The sequence below is a fragment of the Ptychodera flava genome, chromosome 11, assembly GCF_041260155.1.
Source record: "Ptychodera flava strain L36383 chromosome 11, AS_Pfla_20210202, whole genome shotgun sequence".
NCBI lineage: Eukaryota > Metazoa > Hemichordata > Enteropneusta > Ptychoderidae > Ptychodera > Ptychodera flava.
The window spans coordinates 23,395,797-23,422,354 of record NC_091938.1 but is presented as its reverse complement, the minus strand read 5'-3'; the positions used below and the strand labels follow the sequence as shown (position 1 = coordinate 23,422,354).

At 37.1% G+C, this 26,558-nt stretch overlaps 1 protein-coding gene across 2 annotated transcripts in view; it reads left to right on the top strand.

The window, feature by feature from the left end:
• LOC139143864 (uncharacterized) overlaps positions 1-26,558 on the top strand; it is a 158,977-nt gene that overhangs the window by 89,886 nt on the left and 42,533 nt on the right. For both annotated transcript variants that reach the window (XM_070714447.1, XM_070714446.1), the window contains exons 4-5: positions 11,939-12,082; positions 20,208-20,334. In XM_070714447.1, the coding sequence (XP_070570548.1) occupies positions 11,939-12,082; positions 20,208-20,334 (271 nt within the window). The remainder of the gene's footprint in view (positions 1-11,938; positions 12,083-20,207; positions 20,335-26,558) is intronic.

Here is a 26,558-nt window from a genome sequence, read left to right as displayed (position 1 = left end):
GTGTGGTGAACTGGCCTCAAACTCAAAGACCCTGGTCAAATTCACGGTGGACGATGCGATACTATCAGATGATGAAATCAATGTGACTATACTCTCGCTCTCAGCGCCACGTCAGTTTACGATACCCGACAGTGGTTGCGTACTATGCGTTCTGTCCAGCTTAGGTACGCATTGCCGAACTCGGCAAGTCATAAAGCTTTTTCTTTGCCCTTTTAACCCAGTTTAGTACCATATAAGGACTAAAATAATGACATCATCCACCCTAACAATAGAGAGTTCCAGTAATTTATGCGAACTTTCCGAGAAGGGGTCAGTGGTTTACATGAATATTAATCAGGTCGGCTGTCTCGCTGCCGTGCACTCAACGAGAGTCGAGAGACCTTATGATAGCTTTTCCGCAACTCAGACACAGAAGACGATTATATCATGTACAGCTATTGCTCTCTGAGTGATAGAAACGGTAGATTTTACCACTTTTTTGATCATATTCTATGGAAAAATGGAGCTATTTCCCAGCCAAGTTGATTGCGATTGAACGTAGCGTTGGATGGCAGCATGACCATCATTGCGCGACGCTGAACGCTCCAGATGGTACCCGTGGTTGAGGTTTTCTTTCAATGTGCATGATGAAGAAATTTGTAAGATTTTAGTTATAACTGAAGTGTATTTTGTTGATTTTCAAGCAACTTACGATCGATAAGCCCATGCAAACTGTTGATATCATGGCCTTATCCAGCTTGTAGAGAGAGAGCCATGACGGTCGACCTAGTTTGTTTACAAATTCATGTGTTGTTACTGTTAACATCATGACATATTTCCTACGTCGCGTCGCGTCTGACATGTGTCTGTTGCATCTCCACAAGGTGACTGGAAACTGTGAGTTCGAAGCCAATTGAAAACACTGTATTTTTAACTGAAATAAACCGGGCATGAAACTTTTATCTCAATACTTTGTGGTTTCTTTCTATCTAAAGACCGCTTTTGGTATGCTTGTCAAAATACGTGATCCAACATATTGACTTACACAGTATGACTAAAGACACGATTAAATCAAGGCAAGTTATCGAAAGCATATGTTGTACCATGGAGGTACGTACGTGAATAAAACTAATGTCAGTTGGTCCAAACACCAAATTTAATCAATAAAAAAATTAGTTAACTGTTTTTGTCTTCAGCTCTTCATTCTATTATACTTGCAGTTCAAACGATGGGGAAAGGAAGCCCTGTAATTGTGTGTATGTGTTGCACAATGGTTTACCTCTATGGTTGTACTAATTGAATCATATGGGTTGCTAGGATTTCTTATCACATCACAGAAAATGAACTGTACCAGTCTTTTCAAGAAGTGTAACAAGCAGTTGAGTTCAAAAGTCCTTGTCTGAGAAGGAGGGGGGTAGGGGTGGATTGCATGTGAAGTCTATGGCACTTCAAACAAGATGAGACCTTAAAATATTTTTGCTTCAACTTTTGATTTTATTAGCTACTATAGACTATTTAGTCTATAGAAGCTATTGGGATGGGTATCCGTCCGGCGTCCGTCGTCAGTCTGTATGTATGTATGTATGTATGTATGTATGTATGTCCGTTTGTGAGGCGTCCGTCCACTCAAATATCTTGAGAACCGCAGTACTTACTGATTTGATATTTGTTGTGTAGATGAAAAATACGATTTTGAGAAACTTTTTTTTTTAATTTTTTGATATTGTTGAAAATAGGCAAATTAATGCCAAAAAAGGTGTTTTTGGTAAAAAATCTTCTTTCATAACCGCTGGTCAGACAGCTTTGTTATTTGGTATACAGGTCCCTAGGGGTAACCCAACTTAGATTTGTTCAAATTGTGATGAAATATGCAAATGTGTATTTTTAAGGAATTTTTGTGATTTTGGTCAAAATTTGACTTACATTGTATGTAATTCTTGTACTGTATAAACCCTATCAATTCACCCAGAAAAAAATAATTAATATGATTTTAAATAATTGAATTAATTAGGAAATCATCAAAGCCAAAATAATTTTAGTGTGGAATTATCAGAAAGTTCAACTTTTTTGACAGTTCATAGTGAAATGCTTACCATCTTGGAGGATTAAAACATGTAAAGGCAACTTTCCTGAATCCCAACTTTGACATATTCTGAACCGTCATTTAGTGTGCCCTGTATGTTATTTAAAAGAAATTGCTCAAAATAGTCAATACAGATAGAGATAGAGAAAGTTCTAATTTCCATTTATGGTTGACTTGGTAAGGATAAAATAAAATTACTTTTTGAGGAAAAAAATAGAGTGGTCAATTAAAAGAGTGGTCAAAGTGATAGGGTTTTTATGGTAAAGCTGGGCTGTAAGATTCCTCGTGCTATTTATAGCAATTATGCAATCTGTGTAAACAGTGCAATGAAAGTTACATGATTCCTTATAATGCTTTTGATGACCTTGAACTTCTTAAGTTTCAAACATTTGTCTCTTCAGTGTGCTTTCTCTGAGTATGTACAGTCTCAACTTATTCAACAGAACTCACTTACAATGTTAATCAAAGATACCCACCTTCTTCATCAATACATGTGTCACAAAAGGTTATTCTCTACATAACACAGCAGAGCTCTGTCAACTGTTGAGTTGCTTGTTCTTTCTAAACCGCTGGTCAGACAACTTTAATATTTGGTTTACAAGTCCCTAGGTTGCCTAAGTGAGATAATTTCATACAGTCAGGAAATACTTAATTTTGTATCCATGTCTATAGTAGCTTCAGGGACTTTGGCCCTATGTTTGTACAAAAGTTTTGTGTGGCTAAAGAAAGTTGTGTGTGGCTAACAAGATGTATGACCAATTCGCCACGCAAGGAATCTGTGGCTAATAACTTTGAAATCCTAGCGCTACCCCTGAGAGTGTAATAATAGGCCAGCTGTTGTCTGCCACATTCAGGCAAATTTTTATATCCAATAAAGCTATCTCTCTACAATGATCCTAAAATGCCTTTGATCCCATAGGAAATTTAATAATTAATTTGTATGGCTACAATATGTGTACCGGTATGTGTTATTTCATGACATGAAACAAAAATCAGATTTTATTATCAAGACATGTCAGAATTTGGTATTGTTTTGTTTCATGCCATCTGGTGCCATGCCATGTAACATTTAATGATACCATCTTGATGCTATATGTTGTGTTTCCTACTGTTAATTGATGAAATACCATCATAATTCAGTTTTCCTAACAATAGGGTTCCAAGCATATGTCTAATGACATGTCTTATCCTTAAGTCTTGCAGAAATATAATTTATTTCGTGCCGTAAATTTGATGAAATATATTCTGTATCCAACTGTAAAATGATGAAATATTTGATTATTGAGTTTTGCTAACAATACGGTAGGATTCCAAGCATCTGTTCAATGAAATGTCAATTCCTTCCGTCCTGCTGCAAAGCAACTTTAATATTTCATGCCATAATAAGTGTGATTAAATGTATTCTGTATCTCACTTGTGTTACAATGTTTTGTTTGGTGCCTTCTAACTGGTGAAAGATTTTATCATTTTAAACAAACTAGCCTAACTTCTGTCAAGTTGTCAATGTATACTAATTTATCTTGAAACCACAAATATTCACCAATTTAACGGTAATACACAACCAATATAAAAGTGCTGTTTGCAGTTGCAGGGTTTTACTAAATATCAGATATATAGTAGAAATATGCAACATCGGATACTGCCGCTTGAAATAGGGAGAAATTTTGTGATTGTTACAGGTGCAGCTACATTTGTATTGTTGCACCTCGTAGTCTTAGCAGTTACAACAGTAACTGTAATATGTATTTTAGTTTTCATTGTAATTTCGCAGAAGCCTGTAAAGTTGTATTTTAGTTGTTCTTCCATGCGTAATTTATAGACATGTAATCTAAATTTGCAGACAAATATTTACTTTTTGCATATTAATTAGATTATACTGACATCATTTACAAATAGCCCTATTCCTTTGTTTTAGTTGAAAACCAGTCTTTCCCCTTTCAGATTATATGCACCTCAAAAGTGAAAGACTTAAACTTTTGCTCAAATTCCTCAATGAAACTTTTAACCATTCTCTTATCTAATCAAGAATAAAAATCAGGGGTCACCAAGCAAAGTTTGGAACTACACAGTACACAAACAAATTTCATTCAGTTTTATTCATTGCCAAATTTCAGAAAGTGTTTAAATATGTAAATAAGCTTATTTTGATATGTCCAACATACCCATCAACTTGCAGTATAACTTAAAGGTATACAGTCACTTGTAATCTAAATATGCCCATATATGGTCAAAGGGGAGTTCCTTGGTATTTAAAATGCCCATGTGTGGGCGCTGTTTTTAAAAAGCGGCCACCCGCTTAAAATCTGTGATTGGTCAGATTTTCTCTTTCCATGGTAACTGGGGGAAATTCGAACAGGTGACAGTATACCTTTAAGCAAGTATAGCTGTTGCAGCTTAACAGTTATATCAAATTCGATTGTAAATATCAAATTTACTGTTGTTATACAGCCTCATTAATTTCATTAAAATATGCAGATAAGCTTTTAATCAGTACTTTTATGGTCATCAAACTTTTGTAAAAAAGAAAGTATAACTAAGTTCAATCAAATGCAGTACATGTACATTCAGTTCTGATAAAAGATCTCATCACAGAATTTCAGTTAATTAAATTCAAATGAACACATAATTAGAATGCCATGCTTATCAAACTTTTACTCCAACTAACACCAGGTATAATTAAAGCTGCAAGCAGCGTTGGCGGCGCCCAAGCACTTGCCATGGTTGAAAGTACTTGCACTGATGATGATACTATGTGCAAATGTTAAGCCTCCCTGTGTTTCATGTGTACAGGAATCTTTGGACTGGTTGTTATGACATGTGAAAATAACCATTTATAAGCTCACACATCTCAATTCCCATGTGAAATGATTGTGAAAAGTATGCTTGACAGAGAGAGCGAACAAGCATTTTAAGTACAATTGATGTAGAGCATCATAGCTCATTCTGTAAATTTAATATGTGTCCTATGTGTTGATATATCCTTGAACTAGTTGTTATACATGAAAATTTCGTGTCAAAGATCATTTTCCCCATTTCCCATTTACATGACTTTAAAAAGTGTGTGTCAGAGACAAATGGGAAATAGTATTACAATAAAAGTCCATTAATTGTGTGGTCACTTGTAAGCCATACAGACTGATGTGATGACAAGAAAATAAAGTTTTTTTTCTTCCTCTGCGTCCTATTTTCTGCTAATGAGGAAATACATGAAAAAACCTGCAAAAAATACATCACGATAGTGCATGTATAAAACAGAACCGTACAAATAATTGACACTAACATTCAGATCAGAACTGTATACATATTTCACTCTTATATTACTCTGTGAAAATTTGCAAATGCTGCACTTAAAGTCAAACCGCTGAACTGTTGCTGTACAAAAATAATAAAGCAACGCTGCTGTACATTTGTCTCTGCGTGCATCATGATGTTGTCATTTTTTCCTGCGTTGTTGATTGAAGAATGAAAAAAGAAACCCGCGTCACCACATAATTTTGAAATATGTCTAGAATAAGAAAGAAACGTTTATTTTTCTTGGCGTAGTACTAGTTGTTTTAATGACCTGTCCACTATGAATTTCAAAATGTTGGGTAGAACAAAAGGGTGTTCTTCAAAACCTGAAAATTCCAAATATTAAAATGCAAAAGTTACTGGCAATAACAAAGTATGGAGTTGTTACTCAGGAAACAAATGCTAAACATCGTGGTAAAAGTTGAAACTACAGTCTCTTTTATAAGATTACAAGTTTTGCAGTAAGAAGAGTGGGTAGCTGAACAAATCATAACAGCCTTGAGTACGAATCCTCCTTTTTAAGTGTCAAATAATACTAGTCCTGAGGCAAAAGTTAGGCGTATGCAATGCAGCTATATTTAATAGTTACAAACCTGTAATCGCTATCAATGCTGTACTGCACATATAGCTATAGACAACGGCACGAAACCTGCTTCTGCATACCAGTTTTTCAAACGAATTAGATATCCATTCTTATAGCAGTTCAAAAGTAAAATACTCTTAGACTTGAGAAATGTGTGCATTATAGACTTTCGATAAATTTGCTTTACGCTTGAATTTAGCATAGAGCTTTGTAGCTTTATGAATTTAACAAGCGATGCTCGGACACTGGCAGCGCACAGCGCATCGATGACACTTGGGTCAGGGGTCATCATCAAAACGTCAGTGCCTATTCACGGCCAGCTTGATATGAATCATGCCACGGATCGCGAAAATCACGGATCATATATCCAAATGTTCATGTCTAATACGTAAAGAGAACCCGAAAATATAAAACACATAATGATTTGATATGGAGAAACATCATTTTGTTTCACTGACGGTCAAGTTAAATGCTCAAATATCGCGACAAGACTTGCACATTTGCACAATATGAATGCGGAAGTACGTCGACTGTACTCTGCGGACGAGCGAGCGCCTTCTCTGAAAATCTGTTTACAATATCACGTCACAATACACTGAAAATTCTTGCGAATTCATCTTTAAGGAAGCCAATTCACACAAGTTCCTAACGTCAGTACAGATATTTTCTTGTTGGCAGCAATACACCACCAACATTTTCGCCGTTCAGGAGTGCCTTACTCGCTCTACGTTGAAAAAGCCGTATGCTTTTAACCATGCCGTTCCTAACTTTGCTAATTCCAGTCGACTTTCCTACTCTGATCATAATCTTTCTTTCCATTTCATAGCTTTACTTGCGCTTACAACCTGTGTTAGGGGTGGTTTCTCCCCAATATTGGTGGAGCTGCCTAAAGTCAAAAACGAAAGTTTGCCGTTTTTGCTTAGTTTCACCGTCACTACGATCCTTCAGTGTTGATGATGACACTCACAGGCGTGCTGTTTGCATGGCAGGGCTGTGTGTTACCGGCGTTATACGGCTTCCCACCACATCGTATAACGCCGGTAACACACAGCCCTGTCATGCAGAGCTAGGTATTTGTATAAGTGTAGTTTATGCTATGTTCTGACGTTCTACGGAAGAGAACGTCGGAACGTAGCATAAACTATACTTATACAAACTACCAAGTAAACAGCACGCCTGTGACGACGTTGTACTGCACAGTGCATGGAGCAATCTGTAGGTACATTGTGCGAAGTTGTCCAACCCAAAACTTAGTAACATCTTAGTCAAATAGTCATGGTAAACATGGGTACTTTTGGTTTGTTGGCTATTTCGTAACAATTTTATTCATTACTGTATGTGTTACAAATACGATCTTCTGACGCATAAGGTCGGGGATGCACAGAGATAAAGTATTACTTCTCAAGTTGAATGCAGGACAGCGCGTGGACAGACAAAGTGATGACGTCATCTGCAATTTTCGATCCGCAAGTTTGGATAATATTTGCCTAAATCTTCTCGGCAAAGGCTACTTTTTTCTCGCATTTGCGATTTTGCGAGCAGGCAGCGGAAACACTGCCTGCGTCATTGCGAACAAGCAGGCGATTTATGTTTGTTTTCAGATTTCATCCATTGAAAATCCTACCAGCACGCGAACGGCAAACAAAGAATTTATTGTATGGCACCTAATGTAGAGTGTTTGGATAACATACACAAGAACGTTCTAAATTACTCATGGAGTTGATCGTTGAAACTGAATAGTGACAGTAGTGGTACTTGGAGCAAAAGTTTCTAGCATTGTTGTTTCTGAACGTTGGTGTCACTCAAGTCCACATGCTTAAATATTCAAACCTTGGAATTGAGGAAGTGCATATTTACTGAGTGTTTCCACTGTAATAAGCTGCGCAAACAAACATTCTGAACAGCTACACTAACAACTGATATGGTCGCACCTAATTAGACCTAGAACAATGGCAAGAGCGTCCACCTCTGATTAACCATTTTACCTGCAGGCTGTGAGTGACGATTTTGCAGTTCGCCGGCATTGAGTCGATAGCCTGTTATTTCAGCAACAGTGACGCAATACATTTTCTACAAGTATTTTACTTCTCACTTTCCGATTTCAAAATGTTTATGACAAACAGCCTATAATGTTTATCATACCCTTACTTCATAATATTGACATTTTAGTTTCAATTAGATCTCAACGTCACCACGAACTTCATTACACAAGGTGTTGTTTTAATCGATGTGTATCAGCAATTTTGATGTGGTCTTGTTTACATTTTTAATCAGCTACATGCTCTCAGTTACACAACACACCAGGGCCACTCCATGCATGTCAGATAGAGAAACATAAAAAATCACCACACCTTGCAATGTCATATATCTTACTTTTTATTCGTGATGAACAAGTGAGCGTGCATTCAGACACCTACATACAAAATTACCCGAATAGCTTCATTTATGATCCTTGACACTCACAAAACAGCTGTGTGTAGACCCCAGTAATTGTGGCAGGACCTTGTCCCGCTCTATTTCAGTCAAATCACAGCAGTCGGCCACCCCTAAAGTTAGTGGCACGCTCTTCTAAGTACTTCCGTGGCAGTATACTTGACAACGTCATCCTGGCGTACAAAACCTGGGCGCTGAAGTTACTATACACAATGGGCCGAGATTAGGGTTCGTGCGACTGCTAGTTGAATTTGACAGCGGGCATTGCAGTCTGTTGTTCCGTCTTTGACTCTCAAGTGTACAATAAACATACATCACTGATCGATCTTCTGACTGACGAGGTTTTAAACTGCTGCCTTATGAACATTGGGGCGACTTAACCGATCCAAATACCTTTCGCAAACTTGAAAGTGCTCGCACTAAGAAAGATATGAAGTAACATTTCAGTTAAATCTGTGTGTTGGTTTTGAGAAGAAAATTTTTAAGGATAATTGCGATTTTCGCTATATCCACTACAGCGAACAAACCTCCTGACTGACCCAAACGCCTTTCGGAAATTAGAAAGAACTACCACTAGGGATTATGAGTGTAAAATTTTAGTTCAATCTGTGTATTGGTTCTGGAGGAAAATATTTTAAAAGATTAAATTACGAGTTTTGCAAAATCAAATATGGCGGCAAAACCATGTGACCTATCCGAATGCCTTTCACAAACCTGAAAGAGATATTACAATAGATGATACATGTAAAATTGCAGTCTACTCGGTGTGTTGGTTCTAGAGAGAAGATTTTAAAGATGAAATTACGATTTTCGCAAAATCCAATATGGCGGCCAAACTTCGTGACCGATCAAAACGCCTTTCACAAACTTGAAAGTGATCACTGTAAGCATGACATGAGTAAAATTCCAGCTTAATCAGTGTTTTGGTTCTGGAGAAGAAGATTTTTAAAGATTAAATTACGATTTTTTGCACAATCCAATATGGCGGCCAAACCACGTGACCAATCGAAACGCTTTTCGCAAACTTGAAAGAGATCACACTGTAGATGACATTTATTAAATTTTAGTTCAATTGGTGAATTTGTTCTGGAGAAGAAGATTTTTAAAGATTAAATTGTGATTTCAAAAAATCCAATATGGCGGCCAAACCACGTGACCGATCAAATGTCTTTTGCAAACTTAATAGAGATCACTGTAAGGATGACATGAGTAAAATTTTAGCTTAATCGATGTTTCGGTTCTGGAGAAGAAGATTTTTAAAGATTAAATGACTATTTTAGAAAATCCAATATGGTGGCAAAGGTCACGTGACCGCATGCGATTTTATTTGCAAATTCTAAAGACCTTAGGTCATGCTTACTATACAAAAAATTTCAAATCGACTAGACCCCTAGGTCTTCTGGAGAAGCCATTTTTAGGTTTTTGGAAAATCCAATATGGCCACCAGGTCACGTGACCAATCAAAATTTCAAGGGTCAGGTGCACGAGTACTAATTGATACCTACTAGCCCTGCAAATTTTAGAAGTTTTCGTTCAGCCGTTTTAGAGATCTAGGTCGACAAAGAATCGGCAGAAGAAGAAGAAGAAAAAGAGGAAGAAGAGGAAGTAGTAGAACTTGAGCAATAACAATAGGGTCCCAGCCGGTCGGCTTGGGCCCCTAATTAAAGCTGCAAGCAGCGTTGGCGGCGCCCAAGCACTTGCAGACACTGGCAAAAGGTACCAGAATGATAATGATAACATGCAATGACAACACTCCAATGCTGATTGTTGGACAAACAATTAAATTAAAAGGGTGTCGCACTTTTGGTTACTGATTTATAGGAACATTTATGAATTAAGGTCAAAGGTTATGTGGGTATCTTGAGGATTTTGGCAAAAAACTCGTTCCAAACTTTACCCATGTATAGAAAAAATCAGACCTTAAGCTTTATTGGCTAGCCCAAAATGAGAAATGCACATAATTAATGAGGTACAGGTTGTGGTGCAATAAGGTCCCTCACTACTGATTATGAAGGGTGTAGAACTTGTGGTTACTTATTTATAGGCATATATACATATATGAGGTCAGAGGTCACCGAGGTCACATGACATTTTGTCAGAAAAATTTCCAACCATAATTATCCCTTGGTTGCATACCTGACATTGTTCAATCGTCACCACCTCTCTCGGACTCTTGTATACGCCAGATTCATATGGCCGTAGTTCTGCTGCATAGGTGTAGGGCAAGTCAAAGGTTATTGACAAATGTGAAAAATAATGCTTTAAAAATCTTCTTCTAAAATTAACATGCCTCTGGCCTTGAAATGTGGCATGAAAGAGCCTTGCCATATATAGTCTACAAATGTTGTAAACAAAACTTTGATTAATGAATTTTTATATAAATGAAATGGATTTCAAAGTTTCAATTTATAAAGATTAAAGTGGACTTTTTTGCAAAAGCTGATATGGCTCCCAAACCAGGTGACCGATCCAAATGATTTAAGCAAACTTGAAAGTACCCACCTACACTAAGGATGATAAGAGTAAATATTCAGTTCTTCCAGTGAATTTATTCTGGAGGAGAAGATTTCTAAAGATTAAATTGGTATTTTTCGAAAATCCAATATGGCCGCCAAACCATGTGACCGATCCAAATGATTTTAGCAAATTTGAAACTACCTACGCTAAGGATGATACCAGATAAATTTCATTTCGATTGGTGCTTTGATTCTGGAGAAGATTTTTAAAGATTAAATTGATATTTTTCGAAAATCCAATATTGCCACCAAATCATGTGACAGAAATTCATTAAATGTACTAGTGAGCTTAAAATCTGTTAGCCATGCCCACCAAACTTCAAGCGTAGTTATACCATATAACCTAAGGTGTAAATTTATTAATTATGCAAATGACTGTTCATTATGCATACCACATTCAACAAAATCTTATCAGATCTAGATCTTTTTATGATAATGTTATGAACCAAATGACATGACAATTCTGATCAATGATCTTTAACTTTAAGTTATAACTGCAACAAAAGCTGTTTACGGGTGGACAGACGGATGGATAGATGCATGGATGCATACAGAGACACATGAACTGACATTGTAGGCAACAGGTAGGACACCGTTTGGACCTCTGGCCCACGGTTCCAAAAAGGAATGTGAAAAAACCATTCTGTGATAGCACATCTGAATAACAGTGGGCCCTACCCTGCTTCCAATGTACGATGTTCATGTCTTGGAGGGCCTTTCATAATTTGTGAACAGAGAAACAATTGCACTCCCCAGGATAGTGCTGAATTGCAGTATGGCTGCCATCAGAAATTGTTATCTTTTTGAGGCAACTGTACATTAAGAAAAACAAAGGAATCATTCACAGAATCTTTATGCAGGAATCTGATTTGTCAAATCATTTTGTGACACACCATAACAATTGTCACCAAATGTCAACAGAGCTATTTTTGTGAACATGTTATTTGGCAAGCAGAGCACTCCCTGGTACTTGAGCTTATCTCACTGCCCTCGAACGTTGTACCAGGACTGACACAGTTTACAATCGGTCCTTCTGTTTGTATGAATTTACAGATTCTGACACGCAAGAACCGCTACATTTTCCGGCCACTGGAGAAACTACATGTCACAAGGCTAGGCTCGGTGAAAGTGGAAGAAATCGAAATAGATGACAGTCTGGACAAGAAGTTCAAACCCGGATTATGGCTCCAAACAAAGGTATGAATATTTTATCATTTTATAGAATATTATGTAATACAATATTGATACCAACATATGAGTGTAATTGTCTACACTATGTGATCTCAAGAAAACGATCACTATCGACCTAAAGCTTATGGTTAACATAGTGTGTCAATTATGCCTTACCACCTTTATCCAGTATCACATCTTAGAAATATAATATTAGCAATCACATTTCAGCTCACATGTCATCACTATGATCAATTCATCATTTTACACTCAAAAGTAATGGAGACAACTTCCAAAACTCAGAAATATGTGAAGAAACTTAACATTCAGATTTTGCAGTGAAAAAATTTGATGATAGATAGACAAACTACAAATGTGTCTGGTGTGAATTCATGTCGGTGATATCATGCATACCTAGGTTGGCAAGGAGGACTTGTTCTTCCCATACGCTATTAGTATCAAAATTGTGGCCTGAACTGTAAATAGATGTTTTTAGAACGGTAGACATGATAGTTTTATAGGGCTAGACAATCTCTGAACACCTGCTTTCTTCCCAAAATGTTGTGTCGTCAGAAGTACCAACAACACATGCACATTGAATATTCAAATAATTTACTGTTGTTGAGGTCAGGTTCTATTTGTTTTTATCGCAGTTTGTGGCCCTTGCAAAGTGTACATTGGTTAAAGTTTAATCAGCTTCCCTACTGAACAATCACAAATTTGTATCTGTCGACTATATCATCTACCGGTACATGTAGCTTTCAGAGCCTGCCATTGTTGCTGCGTTGAAAATTAACTGTCGGGTCACTTTCCTGATCTGTACTTTTCAAGTTCTACATCTGCGCATATTGCTTGACTCTATTCATTTCATAATATGCAGTGTTCTGTGCTAAGGTTTGGCTAGTTGTATGTGGTTTCAGAAGCCTTTGTACCATTTTGGTATCCCAACAGGATTGCATTGATATACCAAGAGAAACCTAGGTTGTCCACATGACTTGGCAAAGCCGGTTAACCTTGTCAGGGTGCTGCGTCTGACAAAAGGACCAAAATAGAAAGAATCATGACTTGCCCAACCTAGCAATGACCGCAATGTGAAAATAAACAGAAATGAAACAATAAATTTTTTTGCAAAGTTTCCAATGTGCTTCAGATTTGCGTGGCACCCACTCATGATATGAAACGTTGCTGGTGACATCATCATGATATCATCCATTGTGGGCCTGGTCTTCCTGCTATTGCAAATGTGATGACGTGTTAGGCAAATTGATAATACATGTACACCTGGGCATTTCATTTCAGTTCTTAAGTGAATATTAAATCTTTTTCAACCAGGTTTATAACTGTCCTTATAAAAAGAATAGTTTGATAAGTATATACATGTACCTGCACCAGATTAATCTAAAATGTAACTACAAACTATACATTTTTGCTCAGATAGGATTATCTTTAGGACACAAGAAATCTTCTCATTGATAAGAAGTGGCTGATAATTCAAAACTAAACATCCATGTTTGGAGTATTAATTGACATAAATTGGAGAGGACTTATCAGTTCAGATGAAACTGGTGAGAGATAGTTAGATCTACATGATGCTCAAACATTTGTTATATTTCAACTAAATTTAGCTGGTCATTGTGAACTAAAACACCTGGGAAAACAAAGAGATTAGATAAACAAAATTTTCTTGAATGTTGAGTTCAAATTTTTGCGGAATTTTATGTTACTTAAATTTAAATATTGTGAATTTGATTGTATACAGTGGCACTTCAAAAATGTTTGTTCAAACTTCCTCAAGGAAACTTTCAACTATCCTCTCTCAAAATCAATATTAAAAATGTTTTTTTACAGTGTAATATTTGGAGAGAAACAAATCCCCCAATATTTCCTGACTTAAAATTCAAAATGGCTGCCATGTGTTATCTCTATCGAAAAAATAATTTTTCATTTTCACAAAAAGTATGCCTGTAAAAATGTTGTTTTTGCTCCATGAGATTCAAAATGAGCACAAGCAAGTGATTGACTTGAAAGAATTCTAATTTTAAGTTTGAGTCTGAATACTGGTATCTGTCCCTGAGGAACAATCTTCCGTAAAGGGGCAGTTCTCAATTCCTTGTTCTTGCATCAGTGGTTGTTGACATTGACTGTTTGTGTAATTTTAGTCCTTTATTCTCATTTGAAAGTAGGGCACAGTTAGTAAATTTGCTCAGAGATGTAAAAAAGCTGATAAACATGCTGCCCTTTTCAGGAGAAATACTCAACTCATGTTCATTACCATTTCTCTGTAATTGAGGTCAAACTTTGCCACAGAAAACAGAAACTTTTCTGGATTGTACCAATCTTTGGTAAATGACAGGATTGAAAAATCTAGGCTTTTTTCCAGTGAATCAGGTACAGCTCCTAAAGAAAGGAACTTTCGAGTGAAATATCTATGTACATTGTAACAAGTGAGCTTTTGATGAAGCCAATGGATATACCGTTATTTTAAGTAGACGACTGCCGATGGATAGTCCAGTGATAGTCAGGTCTTTACCCGTCAGCAAACTATTATATTATCATTTTCTGGAAGTTGCACGAAAGACTTGATAATGTAAGTTATTTTAAAACTATTTAAAAAAGTGGTATTGCCATGCTAGACTTCAAAAGGTAGAATAACAAAATTATTGATTTGTTGGGATATGCATTGAAAAAAATGCTGACTCGGTAGTTTTTCCCCCATGCTTTTGATGAATGCTTCTTTAAGCTTCATTATTTGGTCAGTAACCAACCTGTTAAAAGTGTTTCCTGATACATCTGAAAGTCGGTTGTAAAGGAAGTTGTAGCAATTAATTCAGTGCTTAAAGGACATGATAATAATTCGTCTCAAAAGGGAGAGACTTACTTTTTCTCAAATGAAAGTTTCAACCATTCTCTTACCAAATCGAGATTAATTTCAGGGGTCACAGTATCATGTTTGGTACTAGGGAAAAATGGCACTAACTTTTACAGAGCATCACAATAATTTTGGAGCGTATTTTAAACAAATAATATTGAAATTTAATTTTAAGTTTATAATTATTTGGAAATTGATAAATTTAAATGGATTAGCCTTAGCAAACAATGTCTGAGTACACAAATCAAGAGGAATTGTGGGTAACCTCAGTTACTGTAAGACGTGCTCATTGCAAAGACAATGAAATGAAATAAAGAATAGGTCAACACAACAGAATAGGAAAGTGGCCGTGGTCAGACAAATTGAAAGACGACAAAATATGAGAACGCCAACATATATTACCAAATTAATACAGAGCTTATCATTTTTGGTTTGGAATGTCAATGCTTTGTTTGATAAGATAGGTAGCAGTGACTAAATGACTTTCTTCAACCACCAGTCTATGTGTTTTCGTGAAACGGGTTGCACCATAAAAAAAATTAAATAACCACCTGTTGCTTTTGTTTTGAGAGATAACTTGTTCTCATTTGGTTTTATTGTCCCAGCAAGCTTTACCAATTTCATTCATTTTTAAGCCCCCAGCATATGGGGATTAGCTATTGTGCTGCAATTGACTATTTCAAACGCGGAATCAAAACCATATGCTATTCTTCCTCTGACTGTACCGCTGGCTTAGCAATATGCATCTAATGACACTTCCAGTCATTTAATCTGTCTTACTGAAATGTGACCGCATATTAAAACAGTTTTACACTTGCTTGGAGAGTTTCAGAGCGGTCCACCTTACTAGCGTGAGAGAACGGAAAGATGAAAGAGCACCTAGGGGCATCTCAGTACTTCTCAGAGGAAATAATAGTTGTAACTTTGATGTAAAGTTTCTACCCAACAGTCAGTCACAAAATTCATGTTGGTCCATGAATACAAAGAATTGTCATCCATTTTGAATTATTGCATGTGTTTATAGACTACCTGACTTGACAGTTCCAATTCTGCAGAAAAAGATTTTATTGGTACATCAAAAGACAATGTTATTAAGTATTCATTTCATGGGATTGTAATATGGCAGTGCAATTTGGGGAACCAATAATTCTAAAGATTCAAAAATTGTTCACTATAGCTTTTGTAACTTTTTATTTGGCGTACCGGTACATACCGGTACTGTTACAATTATTTCTGCCTGAGGAGAGCTGGTAAGACATCCTTTCTGAATATATATATTGATCTGCTCAAGTTTTATGGTTGAAAGATATTTTGATTCTGAATTGCCAGAAAATGAAAAACAGTGTTACATGCTTAGGTACCAACATGACAGCAGAAAAACATTATGACAGCTGGGGACTTATTTTAACCCAGTTCAGGACAGGGATGTCAATTAAGATATATCTGTACAGGAGTGGCAATCAGATGTCAGAAGTGTGTCAAAAATTAAGAAATTTAAACAAAACCTTCCATGTGAGAAAAGTTTAAAATACCAGTTTATCAGTGATGCCGTTTTTTAAATTGTCCTTAGGGTATCGTCACATGATTTACGTATTGGAAAGGCAGGAAACTAAACCTCCCTCATGAACAAAGATCATATCTGTTCTACTATGATTGCATGGACGATGAGTTAGATTTCAGTATTAGTGATATCTTGATAAACTTGGGCTTAAAAATGAATGAAATCAGTAAAGCTTGCTGGTACAATAAAATCAAATGGAAACAAGTATCTCTCAAACAAAAGGAACAGGTGGTGATTTAATTCTCTTTATGGCGCAACGAAAACACATAGACTGGTGGTTGAAGAAAGTCATTTAGTCACTGCTACCTATCTTATAAAACAAAGCATTGATATTCCAAACCAAAAATGATAAGTTCTGTATTAATTTGGTAATATATGTTTGGTATATCACCTTTCAATTACTGTAGTGAATACTGCTCTGCAATATGCTTCAAAATATTGCGAACTGCCTCTTCATCTGTTCGTACTGCTCTGTGTGAAAGACATGTTCACTCCATGCAGTGTTTATCCACTGGTAATGTCTTTGTCACGAATACATAAAAAACTGCTGGCATATTACAGATACTCGGACAAGTATGCCATTTTGGCACACACACATGTACAGACATACACACACACACTCACACACATATATATATTTATCACATGAACTGGCCCGTATCTTCACCTGTGTGATGTACACCAGCACATAAGAAATCCATATGTACGTCATGTTGTATGTCATCAACCGGAACTTTTTCCTGCAATGGTACCGTTCGTACGTGCACGTCGCGACACAGACCGATTTGTCATGACCGATGCCGTGCTCTCATGGCATTTTGACAAAAAAGGTGACCTGATAAATCAAGGTATGGAAATATAGAAGGCATGTCCAACGAAATTTTGAGTCGCTAAAGCTTTGGCTATTAACAAGAATCGAATGAGGATACCGTCGATCGTTTTAAAGGCTCAGTAACATCATGGCTCCAGTTGTAAGGCTCAATGTGGATGTTGTCGTACCTGGCGATTGCCACTCCACAAGTGATGATGTACCTAGCAATCCCGGTTGGCGATAAACCCGAAAGATACACCTCAACGAAAGTTCAACTTAATAAATGAGTACCGTATAATCTTCGGGAAAGCGACATAGAAGGCACAAGCATAAAGTCATTCGACGAACAATGATAAATTTCCTTCATCACACAAATTATTCCGTTGTTTCTCGATCGGAATCAAACCTGCAGCGTAAGGCTGTAGTGAAGACATAAGCTGTCGACCTGTAACCTAAATCTGCAGTGCAGAGCTGTAGAATCCGATGTATTCGAAAGTTGACTCGGACAACACTCACAACAGAACAGAGTTCCCATCAAGTAACAAATACTGGTGATGGCAGTACCCACTACAAGCGTATAAGCTTACACTCTGTGTGTCATTGATCTGAATCTTTCGGGCTCGCAAAGGTCGTAAACTTGTGATATTTTAAAAGCCACGGCATCTCTAAGAATGATAACTACTGTTTCGATTGTGTCATTGCATGAACTTCAAAAATATAATTGTAAATATTCTAAATAACTCAAAATACTAATGTTATCCATCGCTAGCACAGTGAAAGCTATGTCCGCCGATGGCAGACTTGCCTTGGCATCGGTCCAGCGCGAGACAATGATTGACACGCGCACGTGACCGAATCCGTATGTCTGATTGGTGGAGATACCATTCAGTGTAACAAAATTTAGGCTTAATCAGATTTGTGAATGAAAGTATACTGTAAACATTTGCACATCTCCTGGGTGACGGGCCGGTTTACTCATTAAATAAAACTAATCCACGTAAATAAAACACAAAATCGCGATAAAAATCATGCACTTTGTTACATTAATTTTGATCCATCCACATCAAAGAAAAATAAGAAGACTGTTCATGTGATAAATATATAATCCCATGGAATTTTTCTCTGTTTGAATTCATCGTATACTCGTGTTTTTTGCGGAGCCGCAAAATTTCTCGCCTTCGGCTCGAAGTTGTACGGCTCCGCAAAAAACACTCGTTTACGATGACGTCAAACAGAGAAAAATACCATGGATTATATATAATGTATATATATATATATACCATGGGATTATATATATATAATATATACCAGGGATTATATATATATATATATATATAGATATATATATATATATATATATATATATATATATATATATATATATATATATATATATATATATATATATATATATATATATATATATATATATATATATATATATATCCCACTTCACACATTCCACAACAACCTTATTAGTCGAACAGAAACCCTTTTGCCAGGAATATAAGTTCTTTTTGGTACCTCTCTTCACACATTCTATTACAACGCCATCTTGTTAGTTAACTTAGTATAGAAAGTTTAGAAGGCAGAATGTTTGTATCAGTATGATTTATTGAAACAGTATATAGTTGAACTTGGTTAAGAAAGCTGAGAAGACAGAACACATCATTTATTGAACTAATGCTTAGTTGAACATAGGCAAACCCATTGGCTATAAATAATGGGTTTACAGGGAAATTGAGCTGTTGTCGATAGTCTCTCTCCGGTTTCGTGGTCTTCCACAGAAAAAAGTTATCACTACGGTAGCCTTTCTTTATTCACCCAGTGTAATTGCATGAAAGTTACCCCTTTGTCCCTTCCTCTGACCCTCTGACATACCAGTAGTATCCCGTTAAACACCTTTCAGCCACCCCTAATATAATGGTACAATCCGCAGGGTACTCTCGTGGCAGCATACTCAGATCCAGACATGTTATACTTCGGAGATAATTTTTTCCCTACCACTCAAAGCTTGTTTCCTTTGTTTATATAAGCTAGCTGTATGATTTAAACTGTTATAAAATAAATGCATACACTAACTATCCTAAGTAGAGTGTTTCTGACACGTATTCACTGCCACATGTACACCTAGAGCTATCCATGTAGTTTAGGAAGTATACGTGTACATATGTGTCTTTAAACAAAGCGCAGAGTATTATTGATGTTTGAAGCAGCTTTCCAGCATTTTTGCTACTCCGTGCCTTGGATTCATTGTGCTTCTCCTGTGACTTTCCAAGTATAGGAAAAAGTCGGTAGGTGTTTGATGATGGCTGTCTCAGTAAGATCCGTGGTGTGAATGTGTCAGTTAATAGTATGTACGATAGCTCAAAAATGAAAGACTTAAAAGTTCGCTAAACTTTCCTAAATGAATCTATCATCCATTCTCTAATCGAATCAAGAACAAAATCAGGGATCACAGTGCAAATTTTAGTACCAGAGAAACAAATCACCACAAATTTAACAATGTTTGAAATTCAAAATGGCCACCATCCCTGTGTTAAATCGATGGAAAAATTGAAATTTTCGATTTTCACAAAAATAGGCTGATGAAAACTTTATTAGCTCTATGAGCTTCAAAATGAGCCCCCACAAGTGAAAGAATGAAAAAAGTATAATGAAAGCTTTAGAGTTAACCTGTCTGACCCTGAGGCATGCATTCTACCGTGGTGAAAGTTTTTAACAGTGGAAAACTCTGTTTTCAATATATGGATTGTACATGTCATCATGTCATGTTAGCAGGACTGACTACATTACCAGCAGGTTTTAAATGAGAAATTTCAAACATACATGTAACCTATACATAGGTGTCATTTTTCACAGTGGATACTGTAACATCATCATATCATCTTATTTTCCTTTGTTGGCATAGACCTTCCTCAGTAACCCTGACGATGGAGACCTCCTGCCCTTGAGTGGTCAACTTCATCATGTGCAGAAGTTTTATGAACCGATGCGTGGCACAGAAATGACCAAACTACCCTCAATTCTGATTGTTGGTAAGTAAAAAAACACTCTCAAGGAAAGGTACCCCGATCATGTTAAAAATACGGGGAACCAGCAAATTTCACTGTATATGTAGTTGTATTTCTGCATTTTTCTATGCTTCATCACAGCCGTGGAACTCAAACTTTGCTGATGTTGTCGTATCCTCTGGCATAATCTGACTTAGTCTTTCTCAGTATGCATGTACTTTTAATCATTGTCATCCCAGAGAAGACTCATTTGTATCGTCTCCATGTTTTTCAAACTACCGCATTACCTGCATTGCTTTTACACTTGACAACAACAGAATTATTTGATTCGGTGTACAGATCATTTAATTTGAAGAGAAAGGAGAATGCACACATACAGAGTTCAGACTATTACTCTGTTGAAGGAAAAGTCACAGATTTTGGACTTGTCCCGACTCTCAAGGTGTGGTGTAACCAATGGCTGCTGAATACTGGGAAGTCCGTCCAATGGTTACATGGCGTGCAGTTTTCCTTCACAGAAATATGTTGTCTTTGTAATGTTACTATTATGATAAATAATGCCAAAGGAAGAGCTGGAGTTGGATAATGGGGAGAATGACTTAATATATGTTGTTTATGAAATCAGTCACAGTGTGCATACAGGGAAGCTGGTGCATGTTGATGCAAAACCAGTGTTTGTTCAACAAATTGTGTTCAACATAAATGTACAGGCACAGTCCCTCCACACACCGGTTGGGAAACGCCTGGGTCCCTAATGTTATGATGCGCCTTATGGTTGCTAAAATGTCCATGTTTGTAATTGTAGGGCTTCTTTTCAGTTTGAATCCACCCCCACACCAAAATAAAGACCATATTTCATGTGATACCTGTCATAAAGTTTATTATCAATCACAATTTAGACTTGGATCATGCAGAACAGATTCCATACTTCTAAATAAGAAGAATGACAATGGCGATCGAGCGCAAGAAATGTATTTTCAAAGGGTATAAAATCGACACATCGCCAGCATAATGACATAGCCAATCGCCCCGCCATATTGGAAATCGATCATGAAATGGGCAGACAGTTTCATCATTTTTCCTAACAACAATCTTAAGTCCCAATTCATGTCTAGTTACGTAAAGATTATAATAAGACAACTACCCAAAGTCAATGGTAGGCACATCGCGACTGGTAAAGTGAGAAAACACTGTTTACTGCATTAGAATGCAGGCGAGCTTAGCCGTAACCGCCATTTTGTTTTACGGAAATCAAAACAACAAAACCAAATGACCGATCTCTCCAAAACCTAATGGATTTTTCATTTTTTGAAATGGTTGATGCAAGCTTCACATATTAGAGTAAATATCAGTGGCTCTTGGTAACAAATGTTTGAAAGAAAACGTGACGGAAATTGGTATGAAATACAGATCAATCAAATCAATCACAATCAAATCACTAAAATCTAAGAAAAGACAAATTACAATTTTCATACTTTAAAGGTTACTTACAGTCTCTTACAGAAGAAATCATTGCACATGCGTGTATGCTTGCAAGGTTTCGCACCTCTTCCCATTATTTACGGGTTGAGGTGGATTGTAAATTTGGAATAGATCAAAATCTAAGACTTTATTTACTATGTGATAGAACAGAAATTGAGAACAAATACCACTTCCTTTTGATTTGTCCTTTTTTTTGAAAATCAGAGAAGTAAATACATTTTGTAAGATATTTTAATCCACTTTCCAAAAGAAAATTTAACCAATTGATAATGACTGATGATACAGCCACTCTGCAATGTTTAGCTGCATATGTATTTCATTCAGTGCGACTGAGAAAGGAGTTGAATGATATGTAAAAATGTTATAGTGTGCAATATTTCATTTTCCTGTCATTTATTTCATTTGAATGCTATGTTAAGTATGATGAGCCGCAGATTGTTTAGGTATATCTAGTAAAAGTATCTTTAGATGTTTCAGTAAAAATTTCAAATTGCTGTTTCATTTAAGTCACTGGTGGTACCACAAATTCCATACTTCTGGAAATCGTGTTGTTACAAACTGAAGGGGTCATTCTTTAGTAAAAGTTGGCATGCGAATTTCTGTTGTAATTTCCTTTGGGGAAAAAATCAATATCCCATCCTCTTTGTTTCATAAGACAGGTGCAACTATACCGGTAGTCTCCCTACTTTCCACCACATTATTCCATATGGCTGAGGGCACAATCAGTAGAAAATATTTCTAAAATTTATCTTCTCTCTCAATCTTCACTGATCACTGTGTCTCACGTGACAAGACAAGCAGCACGTAATAAGACGCAGATACAGGCACGCCATTTTGAAAGGTGCTAGTTTTTGGTCTCCTGGAAGTTGTTAAAATGTCCACACATAGTGCATCCTGTATTTGTTGCCTGCTAATTAGTCTAGTCTTATGACTGCCAATATTTCAAAACTTGTAAGTATGGTTGTTAAATCCTTGGTTAAATTCTAGCCACGTTTGCATCATGACACTGTGATAATTTTAGCTTTACTTCCAAGTAAAATTGAATAGCCAATGACAGTGCCCATGGTTCAACCAATCAGATTTCGTAATTCAATATTTGGGGTTTTCCCATTACCTGCCTCTTTGTGCTTGTCACTGAGGTGGGGACCAGCCAACTCTCAATCAAGCATAATTTTCCAAATCATTATAAATGGGAATTGAGAAGAGTAGTCTGCTTAAGAGTATGTTTTCAGAATTTTTAAATTAGACAAGTCTGTGAATTTATGTACACATGGGAGACTTTCTTGAGGAATCTTCAATAGTACAAATCATAATGAATCATGGGATACTTGTACTGTACTGATAATTCTAATGTCTTGTAGGCAGCATGTATGTGTTTTGTATGATAAAATATCCTAAAAAGCTGCAAGGAGTGACTGCTTAACGATGAACTGAAAGCATCCTATGTATCTGTCTATACTTAGACTAGTACTTAGACTATTGCATATCAGTTTGTATGAAGGCATTAGGATGTAGGATTGTACTGCATCAAGTTCAAATGCATTGTTAACACATATTACAACAGTCTGGAACACTGGAACAATGGCAATCTCCTAAATCAACTGTAAAGGTATCAAGTGCATAGACAGCGCCAGTCAGCCCTTAAGCCTGCTGCACACGAGAGAAATTAGCTGAGCAAAATTTCATTCAAGGCTATTTGCTCAGCTAGTTTACCCTCATGTGCGGTCGATTTTTCGTGAGTTTTTGTCCTCGCGAGGCGTTGAGCAAAATATCCAACCTGTTTGATATTTTTTGCCTCGCGAGGCAAATTCCTCACCGTGTGCGCCGGCGAAAGTCATTTTCCTCACATCTTTTTGACTTAAAGGGAAACCTAAGTCCAGCGACTTTGACCGTTTATCCCTTCCAAAATCACCCTTGAGTAAAATGCAGCTCAAATTTGCAACATAATTGCATGCGCTGACGACTACGGCGCGACGAAAAGAGACATTGAAGTAGACGACATTTATGGAAATGAGCCCGGAATACCATGGGCGCGAAAGGGCTCATGGGAGAAGCGTGCGTGACGTCATCGGCGATACGGACGATTGCAGCTTGCAGCTGGAGGAGTACTGTGTACAGTTCAGCGTGTTCGTAAGACGACTATGGAGAGTTCGGACAGCGATATTTCTGACATCGAGTATTACTTTTCCCTGACTGAAATCAAACCATACTAATTTGAACCTGTCCAAGATATGTAATAATTAGAAAGCATCTCAAAACATCGTTCATATCTTGGTTGCTTGCGTTTTGTGTATGATTCAGCGGAGGGAGTCACTGTGCTTGTTGTAAACTGAGACCCCGAACTGGATTGGAGAGACTGAGTGACCCTGCGATCCTTCAACGCTACGTTTCTAAAACAGAGTTTTCTGTATCAGTCGCTTAAATTAATCTTTGGTTCGTGAATGATACGGAATGATTGACTGATTGTATGTGTTACCGTGTAAGTCGAGCTTGGCCAGATCTTTAAGGTTGCGAAATCTCCGATACTATGTATCAGAAAATATTTATTCGCGATTTGACAAATCTATTATAGTGTCGTCTGTTTTTCGAAGCTGGTGTCGAACTTAGGAAGTCGGACTTACTCAGATCTACAAAGTGATGAAATCGCCGATATAATGAATATTTGCCCGCTATTTAAAAAAATAGTATCGTCTTAAAGCTTGTTGTAAGGAATGTGTTTCATACAAGACCAGCCCAAACTCCCGATGATTTCCGATATGTCCTCTGTTCAAGTCCCGATCGCCAAGTAAAAATGTTTACATGTAAAGAATGTAATTTGTGCAAGGGCCTCCCGAGTCCCGATGATATCCGATCGGCCCTCTCGACGAAGTCCCGAGGGACATTTAATGAAAAAAATGCTTTACATGTAAAAATGTATTTCGTGCATTAATAAATCTAATAATGTAAAACATACAGTATTCTTGACTTCCGGCCATGGATGCTATTTTTGAACTAAGAGTCGGACAGAGGTATTCGGGTGGTCAGATCTGTTAGGTGGTGAAATCTCTGATATACATCGGATATTTACCCACGATTTGACAAAGTATCGTCTAGTATCAGAGTTAAAGTCCTAAGTCGCCGATATTTATCGGATAAATATCCGTGATTTCGTAGACCCAGCATGCCAACACCATACAGTGCAAGTAAATCTAGGATCGTCTGGTATCGATATTAGCCTAGGAGTTCCGGCGCAATTGATATTTATCGGGTAAATATAATATCGGCGGTTTCTCACACCCGGCATGCCGATACACAGTAGGCAAAAAGTCATTCCAATATCTTGTAATATCAATATTACAAGGTATAGTCCCGAAATTGCCTATATTTATTGGTTATATATCGGAGATTTGGCAGACCCGGGATGTCAAGATAAGAGACGCTTTGTGTAGTTTCGTCTTCGGATTTAGAGTCCCGAAATCGCCAATATTAATATTTATCTGGTTAAAACCGGCGGTAGTAGGCTGACTCAGCATGTCAAGATACGAACCGCATTGTGTAGTATCGTCTTGTATCGGTATCAGAATCCCGAAATCCCTTATAAAACAATCATCCTGAAAGAATTAGAACATAACGTTGTATCTTTTACAGATTTTTAAACTCGCCCGACTTTCTTTAGCCACTGTCTTCGAAAAAGCTGTTCTGTGGGAAGACGGTAAAAGCTGACTCCGTTTGTTCTTCCCTGGGTGATTTTTGCACTCAACTGAACAACAGTTAACTATTTTTTATGCTATTGAGCATTAAAGAGTCGTAACGTGCAGAACTGCACTCCTGCAGTCATAGACTCCAATGCTTTGGTAGGCTGTCACACACGTTCGTGTATCGCCGATGACGTCACGCACGCTCCTCCCATGAGCCCTTTCGCGCCCATGGGATTCCGAGCTCATTTCCATAAATGTCGTCTACTTCAATGTCTCTTTTCGTCGCTCCGTAGTCGTCGGCGCGTGCAATTATGTTGCAAATTTGAGCTGCATTTTACTAAAGGGTGATTTTGGAAGGGATAAACGGTCAATGTCGCTGGACTTAGGTTTCCCTTTAAGTGCACGTATTGAGATCACATGACAGTGCAAAATGACCGCCCGTAGCCTGGCCCGTAGCATTGAAAACGCAGTCGCTTGCTGTTCGATACACGGCAAATGCCGTCAAAATACACTACAAAAAGATACATTGACCTATCTTTCTAATGCGTACAGGCCTTATATACATAAGTTTTACCTGATCTTAAATTTTATGCTGATTCTAAACTATCCCCTCTGACAAAACAAGGCTGCCTCAGAGCGAACATATATACCATTATGTGCATTGGTTGTTTTAGTTGACCTAAGGCCAAGCTGGACTCTTGATGAGACATAATAACTTTGCAGTGAGACATAACAGTTGCCTTGTCCAGCTGCTACCAAATTTGCATAATATATACCAGTACTCATTATTGAATCTAAAGTTCATTATTGCAGTCATGGGTTATCATGTTCATGTAAATTTTGTACACCATGTTGATTCACCTTAATGAATTATGCGGGGATGTGAGTTATGTAAGTTTCCAGACTTGGGAGGTCTTTCACACTCAAATGTTAATAATTTTATGGCTTTAACCAAAAATCAAGAGTACAAAGCCAGATGTAAGTTTTGGGGAAGTATACCAAAACTGCAAAGAGGTTCCAGGCAGTCAGAAAAATTGTAGGTTATGACAGAGGGAATTTAACTGAATTCCTATCAGACTGTTCATCACA